Source organism: Genypterus blacodes, unplaced genomic scaffold (genome assembly GCF_046128005.1).
Source record: "Genypterus blacodes isolate CSIRO-AG114 ecotype Tasmania unplaced genomic scaffold, CSIRO-AGI_Gbla_v1 ptg000240l_1, whole genome shotgun sequence".
NCBI classification, from domain to species: Eukaryota; Metazoa; Chordata; class Actinopteri; order Ophidiiformes; family Ophidiidae; genus Genypterus; species Genypterus blacodes.
Window position 1 is genome coordinate 1,520,569 of NW_027467038.1, and position 23,338 is coordinate 1,543,906.

General features: G+C 50.7%; 1 protein-coding gene across 2 annotated transcripts; it reads left to right on the top strand.

The window, feature by feature from the left end:
• Positions 1-101: 101 nt before the first annotated feature.
• On the top strand, positions 102-22,821 carry mxi1 (max interactor 1, dimerization protein). 2 transcript variants are annotated; one of them, XM_076171170.1, is made up of 6 exons: positions 102-478; positions 2,792-2,894; positions 6,362-6,391; positions 19,673-19,787; positions 20,574-20,772; positions 21,283-22,821. In XM_076171170.1, exons 1-6 carry the CDS (start codon positions 250-252, stop codon positions 21,444-21,446), a joined length of 840 nt encoding a protein of 279 aa, XP_076027285.1. In that variant the 5' UTR covers positions 102-249; the 3' UTR covers positions 21,447-22,821. The 2 variants fall into 2 exon arrangements, with proteins under 2 accessions (XP_076027285.1, XP_076027287.1); XM_076171172.1 differs by lacking the exon at positions 102-478 and adding an exon at positions 2,125-2,636.
• The last annotated feature ends 517 nt before the right edge of the window (positions 22,822-23,338 follow it).

Consider the following 23,338-nt stretch of genomic DNA (forward strand, 5'->3'; position numbering starts at 1 on the left):
TCATTAACGTAATTAACTTATTAATATAGTCGGTAGTATTTCAGTTCCGTGTGCGGGCACAGGGACCATGCGGACTCCACAGACAGGGGGGCAAGCAGCATCTCCACACAACACACACACAGATTGGCCGATGCTCCACATGAGACGCAAACACAGCGAAGCCGTCTGACAAGCGCAGTGCCGACTGGTAGCTGCCTCACCGTTCGCCCAGCGCACCGAAAAAGGAAGACGCACAAACTCAGAGGAAACATGGCCAAAAGTGAGCGGCAGAGACGGAGCCTGAAGCGCGAAGAGTTGTTCTTCGACTCCGATGCGTCTCTGTTGGATCAGCAGGATTTCGAGATGTCTAGTTGCCCTTTCAATGACGTCTTCAACTCCACAGACTCCCCCATGGACCAGATCAACACTTTTCTGAAAAACGTACAAGTTTTGTTGGAGGCTGCTCGGTTTATTGAGAGCGCCGAGCGGAAGGACGGAAGTGAGTTTATTTGCGCTGCTTTTCATCTGTTTTATTTGTTTGTTTTTTTGCATTTGAGAAAACAACTCTTTGATTGTGAACAGACTCAGACAACAAAGGGCTGAGTTTATTCAAATAAGCACCGGTGCCTCCTGCCCGGGCTCTGCTGTGCACTAGAACAAGTGCAAGTGTTCCACTCAGTGTCATTACAGGGAGAGAGGAACACGCGTGTTACCTTCTTATTCCCTTCTCCGTTATCTTTTGCTGCATTAAACACGTGTTTGGTCAATGCGCGTCGCGTCAAAGGTGGGAAGGTGTCATTTTTGTTCCTGCAGCGTGGACATGGAGCTATGACATAATGATCTGCTGTGTGGGTGTGCGTGTTGGCAACCACTCCGGTATGATGAATCTGAGCACAGTGCAGCGTCCTCCAACACAGTTAAGGATGATGTCATTGTGCCCCCGCAGACTCGGTTACAGAAAAAAACATTTACAAAAAAAAACTTTATGGAGAAAATCCCTTTTAAGAAGTCCTGGCTTGTGTTTCGGACGTGTGAGTATTAAAGAGATCTGGCCTGGTTGATGAATGAAGTTATCGTGTCTATATTTGGGTGACACAGCTCCTTGTGGTTTGCATGAAGGCTGATTCAAGCAGGAAGCGACGATCTAATATCTTGTCTGATGAGATTTGCTCCCGAATGTTGTACTATTAACATTGGATGTTTTATTAACGATGTCCTAGTTTTAATCGAATGAATAATTTATAAGCACATTTGCCCAGGTTTTTCAGCCCGCCTCCGTGTTTGTGTGAGCGCGTAAGGATGTTGTTGCAGCGTGCGTCGCAACAAGCTGTTCATTTTGACTCATGTCGCCTCTTCATGTAGTGGGAATATTGCTGCAGCTCCGTCGCTCGATTGTTTGCTTCCTGCTATTTGTGGGCGTCTCCGCTCGGCCTCCACATGGCGCGGACTCCCTTTGAGATTGGTCAATGGCGAGCTCAACCCACCTGTCAGTCAAATCCGTCAGCAAATCGGACGCCAATGCTGCAGTGACGTCACGTGTTGCTGGGCCTGGCTTCTCCCGGCAAGTACGCCCTCTTAATCCCGGTGCATCATGGGATGTGTAGTGATTCCATGCAGTAAAGGCAACGAAAAATAGTGTTGTAGAAAAATATGGTTGCCAAGCTTAATTTCGATTTGCAGTACTTTACTTGAGTACTCTTGTTATATAAGCAACGTATCACATATTTGACTTTATGGTTATAGGTAGACAGAAAAAGATAAAATATGTAATCAAGCTGTAGGCCAGTGATCCAAAAACAAGATTCTGATTGTGTTCAATGATTAAATGTAACCGCTGTCATATATTCCAATTTCAATTTAACTTGATCACTAATAGCTGTAAACACCTTGACAAAACTTCCCCAAGCGCAACAAACACAACACTTCTGTAGATTTATTTACTGGAAATTATATTTAATACTTTAACCGGCCCACATAATTACATATTGTTAATAGCACTAAACAATTCCAGTTATAAATCGTAATCTAGGCCATTTGAATTGTGTTATGAAGCATTTACCATATTGAATACGTGCAGTGAAAGACTCAGTTTCCCAGGGTGCTTTGCGCTGAGCCCGGCCTCCTCTCGCGCCGGTCCCACCTCCCGCCGTGCAGCTAGGTAAACAAACAGCAGAGCAGAGGCAGAGCAGCAGCGGGCACTGAGCTGGGTTCCCTCTGGGAACGTTTTATATTGTTTGTACATTTTTGTAAATTTTCTTAGTATTTCCTAGAAAATTTTAATACTTTGATACACTGAGGTTTCCCAACAACGACATCCGATAAGGAATTGGCTGTTTGCTGCTTGCTAGCTTGGAATCACTGGCGTTTTTTTTCTCCTTTCGACAAAGGCTGATGTTGAGCCGCTGAAGATACAGACTAGGACACAAATAGCACATTTTAAAGTATAATTCAGGATAATACTACCAGCGTCACTATCTTCCTTGTATCAAAAAGTGACCAGTCGTTGCTGTCATTTGGAAACCTCGCGTCAAACGGCGTTTAAAAGTCGTCGAACATAAACGCCAAACAACTTCATTAGCAGAGAATGACGGCTGTTCAGCTGATAAATATCCAATTGTTATTGGAAGCTGCGGAATATCTAGAGAGGAAAGAAAGAGGTAATATCCCGTTCAAGTGTGTGACAATGTTTGTAAATGTAAGAGGCTGTCTGTATGTTTACGTGGCAGCGGTGTTCCTTACGCAGTAGATGAAAGTAACACCCCCCTCTCCGGGTCTTCGTTAATTCCAAATGTGTTATTTTCTTTCCCCACAGAATGCGAACACGGATATGCATCGACATTTCCATCGAATCAGAGCACAAACTACCAGAGGCAAAGGAAATTCCGAAATAAGAAGTTCAGCAGTAACCACAATAGGTAAGGAAGCGATCCCGTCCGTGCTTTGATCCTTTAATCCACTGTGGCTTCATAGATCGCTTGTCCTCAATGATAGATGTAAGATGATTTCACTGTTTTTTTCACAAGATGCGTAAAGTTCTCGACGGTATGTGTATTACACGCTTTGCAACGTGTGGTAAACAAGTAGGGCGAATCCATCCGCTGGTCGCTCCCCGCCTGAACAAAACAAGTATGCATACATTTAGATATTTCTTCGTAAACTTGGAGAGACGTGTTGAACGCAAAGGTTGCACTTATGACAGCAAACACTGCTGCTTCGCTGGCCGGGGGGGAGGGGAAGAGGAGGGGGGGGGACACCACGGCTCTGCTAGCGCTTCATCAGCTGATTGTCAAACCGCCTGCGGTATAGCTGAGGTTAGGGACCGTCAGCAAAGTGACGCCCTTCAAACCAAACGAAAACGCTGTCCTGTAAAGGCAGCGGCTCGTCCACAGCCTGATCAAATATAGGCAGACCTCATTTGTTGTTTGTCGTCTCAGTTTCTGTCATGTAAATGTGTATTTCCCACGTGACGTGTTGTCTTCAAACTGTGGGAGTGAAGGATAGCATTGTCTCGCTCCCTAAGGGGGGGAAGCTGCTATTTATGGCCGGTGTTGTTTGCAGGCAACCAAGGTGAATACGTGGAGCATTTTGCGCGACTGTCAATCGGTTCACAAATCACTTATAGTTTTGTTTAGCCAGGATAGTCAGATTAGGTCCTGTAACGTTTTTGCATGTATAATTACTACAGTTTGAATGTGGAATACACGTTAAATGATCTAATCTTGCGTTCTGCGTAATGTAATACTGAGGACAATCACATCATTTGCTGCTACAGATATTAATGCTCCTATCAAATACAGTGCTTTCATAGAAACAGTGAAACTTGCATGTCCCAGTATTAACCAATGAGATGCTGTCAACCTAAGTGTGCTCCTCTCTCAGTGCTAGGCTGCTTACATTAATCTGCCCATTGAGAGTCATACATCAAACGAAATCCTCTCTCTCTCTCTCTGCCTTTTAATATTTATGTGAGAGCAAGCAAACAGGAACTGTGCATTACTCATCACGAGTGCAGTACGTTGCCTGGTTCTGCATGGTAACAGTCACCATCGCAGACTTATCTGAGTTCGCACTCACAAAACATCTTGGCCTTCATGGCAGAATGTCTACAAAGCTTTTCACGAGCCGAAAACAAACTGGCTGCAGGAAGCATCGACGGTTTATATTCTTCAAATGCAAAACAACAGTGAGTTAATAAAGGGCTACAGATTAGGAGCGATCCTCGTGGTTGCTCTTGCTCTCTGCGGAGGCGGCTCTCATCTCCCACTCAGCGAGGCAACACTATCGCTCTATTAACACCGTTTCACAGCCTCGTACTCTTCAGGCAGTTTCGTTTCATTCCCACCAGAATTGCACGGTTCGAAAACCGACAAGAGTGCATTAGGCAGACTGTGATGATGTCATTGGCTGACAGTTGATTTTGGTTCATCACAGTTTCTAATTTGGACTCGCTAACACCGGTGAGAAGTGAGAGCTGGGAACCGTTTCCTCACAATGGCGGAGGAGAGCTCAAATAAAGATTGCGTCCACACACGCTACAGATTAGTCAGAGAAAGCTTAGCTGTCACTCAAAGGCGGTCTCCTAAATGTCTCACACCGATAGAAATGCATTGATAATACTGCGCTGTATGAAAGCACAGGTTCCACTGAAATGGTATCCGTTTGTTCCAGTTTGTTGTCAGAGTATTTGTGATTGTGCTGTCTTCTACACACTAATGCTGCCATCTCTCTGGTTGAGGCTTAGAGTGATGGGCTTATCCCACTCTGCTCTCTCTTTCCCCTACTGTTTATAATAGGCTCGCTTTATCTCCTTGACCCACAAAGTGTCTCTGTGTGTGTGTGTGTATATGGACTGTATGTGCAGACACACACACAGACACATACACATCCAGTGCATGCGTGGCTACAGGACGAAGTGTGCTGGTGGTGTGTGTGTGTGTGGCCCGCGTGTGTGTGTGCCCGTTCATAATCTGTATTGCTTTGTCGCTTAGCTCCAGACATGCAGATAACTGATACAGGAGGCAGTGAATAGGTCTGTGATGGTAAAAGCCCTTAGGAATTCATGCTGACAGATTAGTATCTGGAAGAGGAAGGTGCAGTGTGTGTGTGTGTGTGTGTGTGTGTGTGTGTGTGTGTGTGTGTGTGTGTGTGTGTGTGCGCTGCTTAATGACAGGGGTCAGATCAGGGCTGACTGGCTGATGGAGAGTCAGAGATATTGGAGGTGAAGTCAGCGTTGCCCATGTTGGTTCCAGAGGGGTTGTTTACGTGTTGAATTGTATTTGCTCATTGCCCATATTTGGGAGGAGCACTGTTGTATCATATTGACAGCAGGGGAACACGGAGGGCGAGGAGGGCGAGTTAGAGAGAAAGCAAGTTTGCTGCATTTTCCTGTGTGGCTGGTGAGTGGATGCTGAACGCAGCCATGCATGATGAGGGTGGAGGTGTAGAATATGTAAGTTCAAACCTGCAAAGAGCGCGTGTGTGTGTGTGTGTGTGTGTGTCTGTGAGCACTTCTTCAGGAAATGGCCCAGCCGAGCTTTAGCGTGTGAGCTCTCTGTGTTGCTTTGACAGCATCTACTCCACGAGGCCACACACCTTTATAATGTTCAATCAAACATACTGCCACAGAAGACTCTGCAGTGTTGATAGTCCACAGTGTGGAGCCAGTAAGTGCTGTATACATGACTGAGGAAGGGCTGGTTCAACCCCCACACACCCCCGCACCTGTGACCCCTGAGCACCCCTGGTGCAGTTGAGTGAGTGTGTGTAGACAGGATCTTAGTCATTTTAGCATCAGGAGGAGGGTTCGTTTCCCTTTGGTATTCTGACACACAAAGACACTCTGAGGGACCAGCTGATTCACTTTACATTATTAACACAGGGCTGAACTCTGGTTGGTGTGTGTGTGTGTGTGTGTGTGTGTGTGTGTGTGTGTGTGTGTGTGTGTGTGTGTGTGTGTGTGTGTGTGTGTGTGTGTGTGTGTGTGTGTGTGTGTGTGTGTGTGTGTGTGTGTGTGTGTGTGTGTGTGTGTGTGTGTGTGTGTGTGTGTGTGTGTGTGTGTGTCCAGCAGCATACACACGGACATTCATGAACACTGTCTGAACTTGTGTGGGCATAAGCGGCTGCAATCGCACACACACACACTCATTTGGGATTAATGAATAATTCCATTCAGATGGGACAAAGCCATTTGACTGAGCTCGTCTCCGTCCATGTTTTTCTAGCTTGTACACACACACATTATCTTCCTATTAAACCCTAATTACCCCTCACACTGTGCGAGGCCTTTTCAGGAACGTCGCTCTTCTGGTTGAGCGTGCAAAATTGGTGTCGCCTGTGTTTGCTCCCTGAGTTACAGCTTCTCTCTCTCTCTCTCTCTCTGCAGGTCGACACATAATGAGCTGGAGAAGAATAGGTGAGTTCCTGTCGGCTTCCCTAACCTCTTCACTTGTAAATCACAGAGGCAGAGCACACACACACACACACCCTGTCCTGACATGTGAATCAATCTGTCACGCCCTGCTTTCATTTGGAACCTGCCAGCTTTGAGCCCATCCTCAAGCAAGCATTTCCTCTGCAACAGGTCCTTACAACCAAACGTAAGGGCTGACCTAGTTGTGTTCAGCTAAGGTCTCTCTCTTCTCTCTCTCTCTCTCTTCTCTCTCTCTCTCTCTTCCCCCACACACCCTTCGCTCTCTCTTTAGCATTATGCAACAGTGTGGTTGCTAAGGGCTTTGAGTTACACGGCCAGGCGCGGGTGCGTACAGGCAGGGCTGGAGCTAAAGACAAAAGAAGGAAGAAGCCTTTCTGGTCGTGATGCAGAGATGTTTTTGATGTGTGTGTGTGTGTGTGTGTGTGTGTGTGTGTGTGTGTGTGTGTGTGTGTGTGTGTGTGTGTGTGTGTGTGTGTGTGTGTGTGTGTGTGTGTGTGTGTGTGTGTGTGTGTGTGTGTGTGTGTGTGTGTGTGTGTGTGTGTGTGTGTGTGTGTGTGTGTGTGTGTGTGTGTGTGTGTGTGCGCGTGTGTTTAAAGAACACAGGCCTGTATCCACACAGAAGTCCTTTTTGCTCCCTTCTCTCTTCCAGCTTGGAGGGTTTGTACATCTATAACATCTCTGCGTCTCTCCTGTCCAGATAGAATCCACAGTGGATGAAGTGTGTGATATTGAAGGAGACCTGAACTTGTGATAGTTTACAGCGGCGTCTTCCGAGGCGACAGTGAGGACAGCGTGGTTTCTTATCAGATGGGAGTCCACAGCGCCCACAGAGAGAGAGAGAGAGAGAATGCTGGTGTTTACGCTTTGTGACTTTGCGAGCTTCGGCAGTCCAAACCGTAACGGCTTTTGCCTCGGCACTGTAAATAAGAGCAGCTAGACCTGCAGGATTTATGGTAAATGAAAAAAAAAGCCTTCCATTTCATTATCTCTGAGGGTGTGTGTGTGTACAATGAGAGGCTGGATCCATTCACTGTGATTATACATCACCTCAGACTGTTCCTCTGGCCGCTCTCCCCTGGCAGCCTCCTCTTCTAAAAGGATGGGAACATTGGAAGGAGAAGCGTCCAGGGAGTTAAATATAGACCAGAGTGTGTGTGTCGTATTGGTGCTCAGATGCGACGCCGCACACACGGCTCGGCCGCTCAGCTGAGTGGCCCACGGCAGATTGCGGCGCCCGTGCGGAGTTCCGCCCACTCAAATTCATTAAAAACCCAAATGTAGGCTCAGTTGTTGCTTCCCGTCACCGTCTGTGAAGCCGGCGTTTGTCACTAGGTCCGCCGTCTTTCAGCCGTCCTTTGCGTTCCGGCCTTTGCCTGCAGCCGCTTCACGGTCACGATACTGTGTGTGTGTACTGACGTCAGTGCTGAGAGTCAAATGAAGCTCCGTGTGTGTGTAGTCAGGCTGATCCAGCCACATGCAGATTACCAAGGCCAGCCACTTCCTCACTTCTACATCTACAAACTCGCTCTCTGTCAGCTCTGTTCCCTTCTCTGTCGTGGTGCATGTGTGTGATGTGTGATGTGTGTGTGTGTGTGTGTGTGAGAGGAAGAAAGGGATGAAGGGACGCACGCTGCTCCACACCTCACAACTGGACCAAGTCACAATCCGCAGAGATCTTTCTTGTTTGGTTCCACACTCCTCTCCTCTTCCTCACCTCAGCACAGTGTGTGTGTGTCACTTTGTAGTAGAACAGCACACGACAAGAAACACACTTTGAATTGAAACGGTCCCGGTTAAACCCCTCTTATTAGAGGAACATTCAGAGTTAAAGGAATTTATAATCCTCCCTTCTTTTTTTTTTTTGACAGCAGTTAATCCAATTCCTTTTAAGCACATGTCCCTCTGTAAGCTGAGTGTATCGGGCCCCAGTTGTTCAGCCGAGTGTGTGAGGCTTACGCTATGATTCTACTACAAGCAACAGCCTTCGTTCCATCTCAGCACATTTTCCAAGTGCTGTAAATTGGAGGCAGCCCCTCCCTCCCTTTCTGGTCGGTCCTGACCCGGGCCCTCCTCGCCCTTATCGTCCCCTGCATATCTCTGGCAGCCCAGACGCTTCGCCTTGCACGGCTACCACAGGCCTGGATAAAGAGGACAGACCCCTGTGAAGAGCAGCGTCACCGTGACAGCCCCAGACCGCAGGACACGGATGAAAGGCACCGGAAAAAGGAGGGAGGGAGGGAGGGGGGGAAGAAAAGACACATTCCAGATGCTCACACGGTGCGGCGAGACCAGATAACGCGGCGGCTCTGAGGCTTTGATCATCTAACCTCATAACAGCCCGATTTTACTTCCACATGTCGCTGCTAATTTGAGCTGAGCTGTATCGGGCCGAGCGGCGAGCACGGGCACGGGCGCTACGCCAGGAGTCGAGGCCTCGCGTGCCGCCGCGGCGCCGCTCCACATCTTTGATCTCTCAGCCTGTTAGTCATTTTTCCTTTTAAACGTGTCGGTGGCAAATTCCACAACATGACAGCCCAGCGTGGGGCGGCGGGTGGAGATCCCTCTCGTCCCCGTAAACGGAGGAGGCGTTCCTGCGGGGGCTCCTCTTTTTAATCTGAGGTTGTTCCACCGCGTTTGGACGATGACCCCTTTTTTATGGACAATCAATTTGACCAGCTATTACTCGCCACAATAAATCCAGGAGGACGGTCAGTCATCCTCCTCCTCCCTCCTCCACCCTGACCTATTCATCTTAATATTGTTCCTCAGGGCCTCAGCATCAAGCGTTCAGTGTGTGTGTGTGTGTGTGTGTGTGTGTGTGTTTCAGGTGCCCATTAACAGCGGGTGCATGTTGTCCCGGGGTGTAAAGGAGCATCCCAGACCCTCTTGGTATTTGTTTTGGCTCCCTGGCACGCGGTCAACGAAGATAGTCATGCCTCATTTGCAATCAACTTTGGAATGGTGTGGGTGTTCTCGGCTGCCAGTGTTGCGTGCGCGTGATAGTTTCACACACACCCACACACAGGCAGTCAGTGAGGTATAAATGAATGGCAGTGTAAAGTTCCTTGCTCCTTGCTCAACTTAAACATCTCGTAGTGTAACTGTAACTAAATGTTTGTTGATATAAGTTGTGTTAGCATGTTAGCGCTGCTGCTCCGTCCCTGGGCTTTCAGGAGCGGTCAGTCGTGAGTGAGCCTTAGCTACGTTTCCCCAGCATGTAATGATGAGAGCAGCTACACAGCTACACCCGTCTCTCTGTTGTGCGGTGTGTGTGTGTGCAGCCTATTCTCAGGCCTTTGCTGTAGGGCCTCAAACCGGCACCGCTTGTTCTGACCAACATGATGACTCGCAGGCTTTTCTTGGCGTAGGAAAGCAGCTTAGGGGACTTGATCTTTGGTCTAGTGAGCCCAGTTAGTGAGCGCACACACGTGCCGGGACAGGCTCGCGCCTCTCGCCGGCCGCCACCGCCGCCGGGTACCTCGGCTCAGCCCCCGACGGCGGTCTCTGAGGACGAGGTTGTAATGGAGCGGCTGAGGGGATGAGCGGAGGGATAGGTCAACCAAACAAACCTGACTCAGGGAAGTCCTGAGCACAACGCAAACCTCATTTACACTTTAAAGTGTGTCAGCGTGCACAGTGAGCGTTTCTGCTCTGTAATTAACGCAGTGAGACATGAGCCAGGGTCAGGGTCGGGGATTTACACCAGCCAACAATGTGGCTCCTCCAGTGTTTATGAGGAGAAATCTGCTCCCTGAGAGAGACACACACGCGCACACACACACACACACACACTGAATTCCCCCTCTGATACACGTCCCATAGGAATAGATTTGAAAATCACAAGCTACCCCTGTTAGCAGCGTTATTACCCTCATTCCTTCACCGATGTTGTTTTGAAGCAGCCGGGCTCAGAGGGCCGAGCACAGGGGACTACACGTCACCCCCCGACAGCTCAGCCATCGCTCACATCCACCTCCTGCACTCCCGACCCCTCGACTCGTCTCGTCTTCTTGTTGTGCCTTTACACAGCAAAAACTGCTGTCCGCTCAGCATTCTGCGGAGCGACAGTGTAACCAAACAGAGCCAGGCCGTACGGGCTGAGTCAACACCACGCAGCCCGGGGGGGGGTTCTGACTTCCAACGGCTTCTCTGTGGGATTGCGTTGTAAGTTTCCTTATGAATCAAACTCGAGGAGGCGACTGTGCTTCCAGACTGACCTCTGACCCCCACAGAGCGTTCTGTTCAGGCTCGCTTAATGAGCTGACGTTGGGCTAAATGGGACGAGGCTGCCGTTACGTACCGATCCAGGAGGGAATGGTTCCATTTATCCGTCCTCCTTGTCAGAGCTGCATGTGGCTGCAGAGGCCCGTCTGACTTCATCTGTGCCTTTAAGGAGAGCGAGGGACAGAAGGAGAGAAACACAGCATGCCAGCGGAAGATACAAGACAGACTCAGAGAGGCTAAATGGAACTACAGCTTCTATTTTTAGACCTCCAGCTGGGGAAGAGGGGAGAATACACCGCCACATTCTGACCAATGGCAGAGGTGATGGAGAGAAGTTCCCTCCCCCAACCAGCTCACATCCTCTCTCATCGTAAACCCAGAAGAAGAAGGAAACCCAGATACTGGACTGAAGTGATGTGTTTGTGTGCGTGTGTGTGTGTGTGTGTGTCTGAGGCTTACACCCTCACCCCCACCCTCCATCAGAGGGAGCAAAGAAAGCCATACTTACAAAGACAATGGGTGACAAGATGACCCAACACACACACACACACACACACACACACACACACACACACACACACACACTGGAAACCCACCCACGTAGCCAGCATCTGGCCGAGTTCCCCTGGCTTTACACACACAGGAGTGTTTTAGCAGCCGGGTCACGGTGGAGTTTAAATCCATATTGTCTGCCCTCGGCCCTGGGGTCACAGCGGGGTGAAGGGTGGGGCGGCAGTATGGGGGGGGCTCGGGGGGGGGGAAGAGGACAGCAGGGGCGAGCGAAGGGGAGCGAGAGAACAGGGCAGAGCATCAAGCATTCAGTGTGTAACGCGCGCGCGTGTGTGTGTGTATCTGGAATGTTAGAAGTCAGATTTTCCCAGAAGTCAGCCAAAAAATGACAACAAACAACGGACACATCAGTTTGGGGACTGCATGCTGGTTCAGTGTGAGCTCTCACTCTGCGTCTCGTGGATCAGACCGTTCAGTGTAGAAGTCACTGGCTTGGCCCGGCTCCACTTCCTCCCTGTGCTCCCGCTCCTGTGGCGGTCCCAGCCTCTTCCTGTCTGTCCGTCTCTCTGTCTGTCTCTCCTGGTGGAGCCTCTGTCAGTGGAGCAGATTAAAAGGCAGCGTGCACGTGTGAACTAATCCCTGTGTTAGTGATGGGTTTCAACCCTACTGCGCCCCCCTCTGCTCCACTGAACTCACCGCACGTGTGTGTGTATACGCCTGTGTGTGTGTGTCTGTGTGCACGTGTTAACCTCTGCAGCTGCTTAAAGACAGCACACTCTCTACAGCAGTCTTTCAGTCGTCGTCCTCCCGTCCTCTCTCCCCGTTTCGCCCGTCGTTGCGTCCACCGTCTCTTCGCCCTCTTGTTTCCCCACGCGCTCGCTCATCCGTCCCTCTCTCCAGCGCGTCCACTCCTCGTCCCTCTCCGCTCTGTTGCTATGCCTCGAGAGCGCGGATGCCGCTCTGTGGCTTGGCACGGCTTCAGCTGGTTAGCGTGACAACAGCGTCGGTCTGCCCAGTAATCGACTGCGTGCGGCTTTATTTACCACAGGCGGCCTCGGGATTGGTTGTGAAGGAGCGCGGCGTGTTGCTGTGAGTCAACATTGATTTAGAGGAAAGAGTCAGCCGCAGGTTCTGGTTTGGTTTCAGCTCTGTGTGTTCCTTGTTCCCTCTGTCATCCAGCATCGCTCCCCAAACACTCATTAATAATCATTTCATTCCTCATAATGAGTTTGGGGTCTGTGTGTGTGTGTGTGTGTGTGTGTGTGTGTGTGTGTGTGTGTGTGTGTGTGTGTGTGTGTGTGTGTGTGTGTGTGTGTGTGTGTGTGTGTGTGTGTGTGTGTGTGTGTGTGTGTGTGTGTGTGTGTGTGTGTGTGTGTGTGTGTGTGTGTGTGTGTGTGTGTGTGCTCTAAAGGCCCTGATAGCTCAACCTGCTCGCTGCCAGATGAAGGATGGGAAGGTGAAAGAGCTCGGGGTTAGCTAACATCTCCACCACTTAAGATTGAAGTGTTCTTACGAGCACAAAGTCTGAACGATTACCGACCCGATCCTCCACGACCACGCTCCTCTGTAGAGTCTGAGTCTGGACCAGGACCTGGACTTAAAGAGCTTCAGACTGGAAACCTCATGGAATCTGCCTGACTCTTGTTTGCATTGAAGGATAGTTTCTGGGCAGATTACACACACAACCCCCCCACCCCCAGCACCGCTCACTCTCTCTCTCTCCCTCTCCCTCTCTCGCTCTCGCTCTCGCTCTCTCTCTCGCTCTTTCTCTATCTATCTCTCTCTATCCGTCCCATCTGTCTGTCTGTCGTAAGGAGACGAGAGAAGAATCCGTCCGTCAGAAAGAGAACGCTGTTGCTGGCTGGAGAGTAAAAACTCTAATCGTGTGTGCGTGCGCGTGTGTGTGTGTGTGTACAAGCCATCGCCCGCAAACGTGAGGGATTAACTGACGCGCTACTGACTGACAAAATAATACACTGACACACATTGACATGACATCGTTCCAATGAGTGTCTCATCGCCTGAGCTGTGTGGTCCAGGGTATCGATGATGTCACCTGTGAGTCGTGCATCACCTGCAACGCCACTGCTACCATGACCATCTGTCATAGCAACAAGCCCATTAACATCTACGGTTACCCTTAAGAGAGGAAACAAGGGGTAGAGATTCTACACAAGCTTGTTTCCATCTGCATTTGTGGTTTCCTGGACGTTCTGGCCCATATATAGCACACAACACACACACACACACACACACACACACAGAGAACGGTGTGTGTGTGTGTATATATAGCACACAGAGTAGAGCTGCACTCGGCTTCAGTTTAGTGGCCAGCCTGGGATTTAGCCTGTTTGACGGGCCGGTCCAGCAGTCGGCCTGATGACCGCTACTTCCCTCCATCATGGCCTCCATCATGGCTGTGTGTGTGTGTGTGTGTGTGTGTGTGTGTGTGTGTGTGTGTGTGTGTGTGTGTGTGTGTGTGTGTGTGTGTGTGTGTGTGTGTGTGTGTGTGTGTGTGTGTGTGTGTGTGTGTGTGTGTGTGTGTGTGTGTGTGTGTGTGTGTGTGTGTGTGTGTGTGCGTGCGTGCGTGCGTGCGTGTGTGTGTGACCTCATCATGTGAACCAGGGAGAGAAAGGCCCGTGAAAGAGAGAGAAAAAGAGAGAGAGTAACACAGAAAAAGTCGACTTCTTTACTAGAAAACACAGCCGTTGTCTTTGTGTCGGCTCAGTCAGCCGCTAACAAAGGTGGCCAGCAAACACAGAGAGCCATTGTGTGTTGTGTTGAAGTCTCTAGAAAGCGTCAGTGTGTGTAAGCTACAGTGTGTGTGTGTGTGTGTGGCGTCCCGTTGAAGCTGTATTTATGAGGATGTTCACTTTTGTCTCAAAGAAATAAAGCAGGTCATGTTGGAACGTGAGTAATAAATAAAAGAAGTCTTCTGGTAGTTTTAGTATTTATAATCCTTCCTTATTCCTTAGGAGTGAGTGTACAGTAGGTCTAAGCCTGTTTCCTATAGGCCCAAGTGAGCCTCCTATAGGATACATGTACAGACTGCCAATGGGCTGAGCGCTGCCCCTCTCCACATGTATATTGTATGTGACCATGCAGAGTGCACGGCTCGGCACGCAGCACGCTCCCATGTTCTCTTTCATGTGGGGAGAAGGGGCCCCCCCATTATGGGAGATTAACCCCCTCTCTGCTATTTAGAGAAGTCCAATTATGGCTTGAGCATATTTTGAGAAAAAGTAAGCACACTAGAATCACACTGGCTCTGCCCCCCCCCCCCCCCCCCCCAAACACACACACACACACACACACACACACACACACACGGCCCTGGTCTCCATGAAACGAGCCTCTGCATTACAAAGTGCTGCAATCAGTCCAATCATCTTTGACATCAGCATGGATCGTGATTTACGTCTGCTGTAAATGAGCGCTGGAGAGAAAAAGGGAAGAGGAGGAGGAGGAGGAGGAGGAGGAGTCCCTCGCAGGGTCGTTTCCATTCTTTCCCCTGAAGACGGCCGGCGTAATGATGTCTTAATTTCCTTTTGCGTCAGTTGAGGAGATTTAGCAGCGAGGCATTCAGTGGTGATATGTAATTAGTGTAATAACTGGGTGAAGGGTCGCACTTCCTCTCTCCCTGCCCGTGTTACAACTAGGTCGACTTCAGAAGGTGTGTGTGTGTGTGTGTGTGTGTGTGTGTGTGTGTGTGTGTGTGTGTGTGTGTGTGTGTGTGTGTGTGTGTGTGTGTGTGTGTGTGTGTGTGTGTGTGTGTGTGTGTGTGTGTGTGTGTGTGTGTGTGTGTGTGTGTGTGTGTGTGCCCAAAGGGAACTCTATTGACTGGTATCTGTGTATCTGCCCTGGAAATCTGACCCTCCCCTTTAAGAGCTCACCCAGTAATCATGCCGGACATCCTTGGACGGCCTGAGAAGTCATTCATTATTTACGTATTCACAAGTTTGGAATCTAGGGCAGCCATATTTTTTTCTCCGCCACTCTGTCTTACGACTAATGGTGCTGGGTCCAGAGGACTGAGAGGGGAAGGGAGGAAGGATGGAAGGGAGAGAGGAAGGGAGGAAGGAAGGGTGTGCCAGCGTGGCTGCTTCTGCTGGGTTTCTTTAATGGAGGGAGTAACATGAACATGAGGACCGTTGCCGTGGTGAGCTTCATGTCACAATATTCCTTTATTACTTTGATTCACAATGGAAATACATGCACATGAATATTGCATTTTTCTTTTGCTTTGCCCACGTCCTCCTCTCAGGGCGCACACACACACACACACACACACACACACACACACACCCCTGTATGGTAGCTCAGCGTTCCACTCTCACGTTGTCCTTCTGTACAACACGCTGCAGCTCATCGTCACGGCGATGCTGCAGGAGTCACTTTGTTCTTTTACCTTTGCACAAAACACAGAGGAAGCTAAATAGCAAATATCAGAGTCATGTGGTCAGCCGTGATGTGTGTGTGTGTGTGTGCGTGTGTTTTGAGATGCGTCCCTCAGGCCGTCCAAAGGTGCGTTGGATCAGAGGAGTAGAGAGCGTGGCTGTGTTCTCCACACTAACTGGAGATGTGCGTAGGTACGAGCTGTGGGCAACAGGGGAGAGCTTCAAAGTGCTGCTTTACAAAGGACTCGGCTTCAATCAGAGGCACAACAAGAGCAAGTGAGGCGGCTCACAGAGCAGAGCACTCTCAACCGCAGACATTGTGTAACTGTTTTTGTAAACTGGCGTTTTAGCAGCGTTATGTTGCCTGGTATGAGATCCAGCTCTGCATGGGAATCAGGGAAGAAGACAGAGAGACGTGCTGTTTGTGAGGGGACATGCCAGGCCTGTGCACAGCTCCTGGGGTGTCAGGAGGAGGGAAGAGGGTGAGTGAGGAAGAGGAGGAGGAGGAGGAAAGGTGTGGATCAGTGACCCGGGCATGGCTGCCTGCTCGCTCACACGGCAGAGCCAAAAGCCAGAGCTGCATGCCTGCGTACCCATCTGGGGTCCATCAGGAACACACACACACACACACACACACACACACACACACACACACACACACACACACACACACACACACACACACACACACACACAGGGGCACACATGCATGAAGTGGAAGTATTGTGTACAAACGTTGTTCTTCTGTATTCTCCTACGCCGGGTGTATGGAGCATTGGGAGCTAATCTAGTGGAATGACATCATAAGCACAGGAGTGTGTAAAGATCTCCCTACTGTGCTGGTGTGTGCAAACACACAATGAGACGCCTGCCCCACTTATGAGCTTCAGACGGCACGCTGGACCTTCTCTTAATTAAGTCCTAGAATGGTCCCATGATCTGAGCCGGTCCCTCCAGAGAGCCCAGAGGTCCTGACTGTGTGTGTGTGTGTGTGTGTGTGTGTGTGTGTGTGTAAGGAGGCCGCAGGTGTGTTCTCTACTACCACCGGCTGCATGTTTGATTGATCAACCCCAGACAGATCAGTGTCACCAGCGAGCTCGTCCATGAGAAGAATTCCAACCATACAGTTACACACATCTGAGCACACACACACACACACACACACACACACACACACACACACACACACACACACAACTGCAGGGTTTAAGGTGGCAGCTGTTTGGTCCCACACACTCGCCTGGCAGAACACAACACACCAGTATTTCCCCTTTCATTCCCAGGAACCCAGCGCCACCACAAACACACGGCCAACACGCCCGTCTGCCTCTTCCGTCTCACTGTCAGGGAGGGATTTGATGTTCCTGCTGTGCGTGACAGCACCTGGCCACGTGTTACGTAATCCACCGCAGAGGGAAGAGTCCTCCAGTCAGGCAACTTAGAGCCGGCTAATGCTACTCAAATAGCCAGTGGAGGTGAAAGGTCAGCGGACAGAACAGCGCTCACCTCTGTCAGGTTATCGGTTTGTTTCCTCCTCACTTTACAGATCAATCACTCTGATCATTATTATAATCCGTCCATCACTGCTATACAGGAGCACCAGGGAGGTCAGAGGTACACACATTTGTGACACACACACACACGTCTGAGTTCTGAACGGCAGCGTCTCAAACGTGGCCCGGGTAATGACATCATCACTCAGATCATTTTACAGCCCGACACGACCCGTAAACCCGCTGCCGTCCCATTACGTCGGCAAACAAACAAAGTTATGGGCTGTGCGGTGAATCCATAGCGGCGGCCTGCCTCGTGTCAACTCTGAGGGGGCGGAGCCAAGAGACGGAGGGATTTCTCCTCACAGGCCACGCTGTAGTGTAACTATAGTAACGTGCGGGCGGCTTAAGATCTTTAGCCCCGAGGCTAAGTGATAAACAGGCCTGATCGGGGAGGGATTAGGAGCGAGGCCCTGTCCTGGGAGCCCCTGACCTTTGACCCTGGGGTGAGACGGTCATAGATGCCAGTGACACAGACGGACCTGATGTTTCTGCTGAGTGTCTGTGGCCAAATATCAATTTACCAACTCTCTCTCTCTCTCTCTCCCCCTCTTTCTCTCTCTTTCTCTTTCTCTCTCTTTCTCTCTCTCTTTCTCTTTCTTTCTCTCTCTTTTTTCTCTCTCTTTCTTTCTTTCTCTTTCTCTCTCTCTCTTTCTCTCTCTTTCTCTCACTCTCTCTTTCGCTCTTTCTTTCTCTTTCTCTTTCTCTTTCTCTCGCTCTCTCTCTCTCTCTCTTTCTCTTTCCCCCCCTCCCTCTATCTCTGTGGCTTCTTTGCCTTCTGTAGTTATCTCAATGCTCCACATAGTGTGTCATGCAGCCAGAGATTAGGACAAATGGCACACACACACACACAGAGTGGGGCATGTGTGGTGTGTATCAATATGAGGCACAGTGAGGTTGTGTGAGGCGGCCAGCCAGTACAGCTTGTGTTGTAAGAGATCACACTGTACATTAGGAAGCTGCTAAAGAACACTCGGGACTCCAAGTACTGGATGTGGCCTCATCATCATCATCACCATCATCATCATCACGTGGGTGCAGTGTTTGTGGTTTCACACTGACTTGGCCAAAACAGGCGACTCAGCAGCCAGACAAGTGACGCCTCGCCTCGCCTCGCCTCGCCTGCCACTCACTCACTCACTCACTCACTCACTCACTCACTCACAGAGGCCTCAGAGCCATAATGGGAGGTGTTGGTCAGCCAGAGATGTGCAGGATGTGTAATGTGCCACGGTCAGCATGGCCCTGCTCGCTCTGCAGCTCTGCTCTGTCAGGGAGGAGGAGGAGGGGGAGGAGGAGGAGGGGCAGGGTGGCAGCAGTAGTAAAGTGGGGTTATCTGAGGCTGTCTGCTTAGATGCTTGTTTTAATCTCTATGGGAGTAGAAGAGGAGGAAGAGGAGGAGGAAGGGGCACACGAGGAGACAGACTTGCTGTCTCCAGTCAGAAACAGACAGACAGACAGACAGACAGACAGGCCCACACCCATAGAGGTCAGATCGTCCTGCCGGGCCCTCACAGTCGGGTATTTACTAAAGAGTTTACTGTGTTCCAAGATGGCCGCCTCTGTGTGCATTTACTTCCACGCACTGTGATTACTGTTATTGTGTGTGTGTGTGTGCGTGTGTGCGTGCGCGCGCGCATATCAGTATATTCATCAGAGACGTTTGGTCCTGGCTGTGTGTGTGTGTCGCCCCGGGCTGCTCCCAAAGAGGGGAGTGTGATTAATTGCCAGCTGATGTCCGTGTGTGTGTGTGTATGTGTGGAGGCTCTGGACACAGACAGCTGCTCAGCTGATTACACACACATTCGACTCGGACCGGACTGATAGTCATCCTGCCAGACTAAACATTGAAGAGTGCGTGTGTGCGTGCGTGTGTGTGTGTGTGTGTGTGTTATGCCTTCCAAACAAAAAGCACAGCAGACAGAATCTTGACATTTCTTCCTATACTTGTTTCTGTTCCCTCTGGCAGCTCGTCCTCACCTGTACCTCTGTCATGGCTGTCACGCTATAACTTACCACACACACACACACACACACACACACACACACACACACACACACACACACACACACACACACACACACACACACACTGGCGTGTCTGGAGCCAGTCCTGAAGCAGCAGAGCGTAGCGTCTGCACTGAACTCTTGCTTTGCTCCCCTGGGTTTTGACTTTCAGGCCCTCTGAGTCTCGTTCCTCCACTGAATCTCACCGTCTCCCAGCATTCCCTTTGGGCCGGCCGACCCGTCCCCCCCACCCTCCCTCACTAATGGAGCGCTGATTGTGTTATAGCCTCAATTATCTCTCTTTACCTCTCCACTCGGTGGCCATTAGCAGGAGAGATGGAGCTCGGGGCCGGGGGCTCAGACTGAGGAGCTGTCAGGGTGATGGAGCGTGCGGGGGTCCAGGAAACGCCGTTACACCTTTCCTCCCTGCCCCTGCCCCCGTCTGTCTGATTCAACCTGCTGTTGTTGTTGTTGTTCCATCTCGCTCCTTTGAAGCTTTGAAGCTGCCATGCATCATCCTCCTCCTCCTCCTCCTCCTCATCGTCCCTCTCTCTCTCTCTCTCTCTCTGCAGACGAGCTCACCTGCGCCTGTGTCTGGAGCGGTTGAAGTCCCTCATACCACTGGGACCCGACTGCAACCGCCACACCACCCTGGGCCTGCTCAACAAAGCCAAAGCACACATAAAGGTAAAGTTGAGCCAGCCTCTTCATCTCCACAGAGTGTGAGTGTGTATGAGTGCAGCTGGACTCCCTCAGATAGAAACCCGACCTCCTTCACAGCGCTTATTGCTTCATTTTGCCTCCTTTGTTGTGGTTTTTAATGCACACACACACACACTCGGCTCCATGGTGTCACACACTGGGACTTGCGTAGACAAATTCCTTCCAAAATGAAGCAGAGTCACACCGGCGTCTGGTGTTAATATGCCATGAATCCATTGTAGCGGAGCGTGTAAGGAGCGAAGACGTCCCGCTTCACGCTTTCCCTTTGGCTTTAGCGTGGAGCCTGTGAGCGCCTGAGAGGAGCCCGGCCTGCTCTGCTGTCGCTGTCGTCTCCGGTCCTTCCATCGCTTATTGACGGCGCCGTTGTGTCGGCCGCCGCTCGGGCGTCACGCTCTTCAACGGTCGGGCTAAGAGGTTAGCACGCAACATGAAGCGGCGTAAACAGAAGGAGTAAACAACACACGGGGTGGAAACCAGGCAGCTGAGGACATTCCTGTTTGTGGGTTTGCGTGAGCGCTGCGGATCGTTTAGTTCGCCCTGTCAGACGCTGCAGCTGCAGCCTCATCACTGCTGGAGTTATCATCCTGCAAGCAGGAATGTTTCTGTTCAATCAAGCCTGAAAGCAACTCAGGTTTTCTGCAGCGCCAAAGAAAAAAAAAACCTTGTTATCGCAAAGAAGCTACTAAAATGATGAAGTGTCAGGTGGACTCATTGTTTCTGTGCTCACCACTCCTCCCTCTCTTTCTCCAGAAACTTGAAGACGCGGACAGGAAGAGCCAGTACCAGCTGGAGTCTCTGGAGCGGGAGCAGAGGCACCTCCAGAGGCAGCTGGAGCTGCTGGGGGGCGGCAGCGGGGCCGCGACCCCGAGCAGCCCGGCAGAGGGAGAGAGGATACGCATGGACAGCGTGGGCTCCACCGTCTGCTCCGAGAGATCCGACTCTGATCAAGGTGAGCAGGACGGCCGAGCAAGCACACACAGCATTCAGTGTGTGTGTGTGTGTGTGTGTGTGTGTGTGAGGCTCAATTGTGAGAGCGTTTAGATGACGGCTCAGAGACACTTCAGCACGCAGCAGTCTCATATTAAAGCCTTTAGCTTTAATGAGTGAGGTCGTCAGGTTGAACCTCAGTGAATGAAAGTGACACTGATCCGTCACACAGCAGGGATGGAAGTATGAATGTAGAGCAGCAGGGTCGTGTTACTGAGACGCTTCTCTCTGTATGATCGTTTCATCTTCCAGCCTGACATGACATCATTACATTACATCACCACAGAGAGCCCAGTCACCTGAAGCTTCCTGTGTGTTTGTAATTTGAAAAGCTGAAAGTTGGCACACACATGTTGATGTTTGGCTGATTAGAAATGGTCCAAATGCTGTAACCGTGACGCCCAGGCATAGCTTCATACCTAACCCTGCTCTGCTCTCCCCTCTGATCATCTCCCCTCATCCTGACCTGCAGAGGAGATCGAGGTGGACGTGGAAAGCACAGAGTTCTCCCATGGAGACCTGGACAGCGTGAGCACGGCCAGCACCAGCGACCTGGACGACCACAGCAGCCTGCAGAGCCTGGCCAGCGACGAGGGCTACTCCTCCTGCAGTGTCAAACTTGCCTTCTCCTCCTAGAGCCCGCCGCCGCCCCCCCCCCCCGCCAAACCCACCTGCCCGCCCATCTGTCGGTCCGCCCGCCTGCCCGGCCACGCCTCCGTACGCACACCTACACCCTCCGCGGTGGCCTCGCCCCCCAGCTACTGGCGCTCCTGCCGCCCGTCCTCCCCGCCCCGTCCTGCTGTGTCTGTCGCCCACGCACACACTCGCCCCCATTCCGCCGAACCCACAATCAAAGCATCTCCACTGAGAGCATCGAGCAAAACGTTAAAGCCACTCTGACCAACGCAGACGCAGCCGACTCCAGCCTGGAGCCTGGACCCCAGGAGGAGCAGCATGTGGTGTGAGAGGGGAGATCAGAGACTCTGCTGAACAGGAAACACCACCATCTTGCTTTGTTACTCCTCAGATGTGAAGGGACCCAGTTTTAGTTTTGACGCTTCCTCCAAACTTCTGAATGATTTTTGAGAGAAACTTCACTCTGATTTGACTTAAAAATGCACTTAGATTCATGTCAACATTTAGATCATTCAGAAGAGTGTGACTGTGTGTGTGTGTGTGTGTGTGTGTGTGTGTGTGAGTGAGCTGATCCTGTGTATCCCAGCATGACGTGGCTGAACAGGAGCCTGGTTGGGACATTGATGAATTTGCCACATCAGCGTCCCTCGGCCCTGCGGCCGCCGCTCCATCGTTGTGTTAACGTTTCGTCATCGCCTCTGCTCGGCCCCGCAGCAGCTCGGAAGCTCACAATCGGTGCTATTGCAAAACAACAACAACAACAACAACAACAACAACAACGCAGAAAGAGATCTGATCCTCCAGGCTTTTAAAGTGAGCAAGCGTTTCTAACCAGGACAAAAACAACATTCTCCGTCGAATGTGGGTGCTCGGTGTGTGTGTGTGTGTGTGTGTGTCTCCTTTTGGTTTCTTTCCCCTCAACAAGCAGCTACAACAAGCTACTCTGCACTTGCCTATTTGGGAGCGGTCCATAGAAGTGGCACAAGACGAAAAAAACGGAAACACAAAGCAGAGAACGGCGGCGACGGCGAATGTCCAAGTGGCGTCACACTCGGGGAGGAAGACGTCCGTCCTCGTGCCAGCAGCAACAAGCAATAAGTCGCGTAGTCGCCGTTCCTCTGCCCTCGTCGGTTTGAACTCCTCCGTGTGTGTGTGTGTGTGTCTTTGTGTGTGTGACCGTCCCAAAAAAAAAAGCAGATTAGTTTGCTCCTTGTTTTGTACATAGAGACAAATAGCTTCATGAATAAAAGATCAAAGTGAGAGTAGAAGGTAGAGCAGGTAGAGCAGATAGAGCAGATAGAGCGCCCGGCCTGTCTGACTTGTTTATTGTGCGTTTTAAATTATATTTTTGGAAAGATTTTATCCTCTTCAGAGTGGCATGGACAGTGTTAATACTTTGTTCATTTTGCTGGTTGAAACGTTCAAAAGTGACTAAAGGACCCTGAAGCCGCCGCCGCCGCCTAGAGGAGGAAGTGACAGCAACAACAAACCAACAACCACAGAGCGGCTTCCTCTGCTGTCGCACAAACAAACGACACAAAGGAGAGGAAAGGCGGCGCTCTTTAGTTAGTCAGACGTCTCATCTGTGTGTGTGTGTGTGTCTGTGTGTGTGTGTGTGTGTGTGTGTGTGTGTGACCTTCCTGTAGCTGTGTGGCATTCCATTAGTGCTGCGGCGACCCCCCCGGCCTCGCCCCGGCTCCCCTGGCATTCCTGAGGTCGCCCGCAGGTTGTGCTTCAACCGTGGGTCTTCGTCTGCAACCTCATCTTCCTCCTCCTCCTTCCCCTCCCGCTCTTATTTCCACCCGAGTGGTCTGCAGTGTGAATGAGAAGATAAAACACAGCCCTGGTTATTCAAATATTTATTTCTCCATCCCTGAGCGATCACAGGAAGT

Coding starts and splice junctions, on each gene's coding strand:
- mxi1 (XM_076171170.1), top strand. CDS start 250: ATGGCCAAAAGTGAGCGGCAGAGACGGAGCCTGAAGCGCGAAGAGTTG. Junction 6,392..19,672: donor AATGAGCTGGAGAAGAATAG/GTGAGTTCCTGT, acceptor CTCTCTCTGCAG/ACGAGCTCACCTGCGCCTGT. Junction 20,773..21,282: donor GAGATCCGACTCTGATCAAG/GTGAGCAGGACG, acceptor CCTGACCTGCAG/AGGAGATCGAGGTGGACGTG.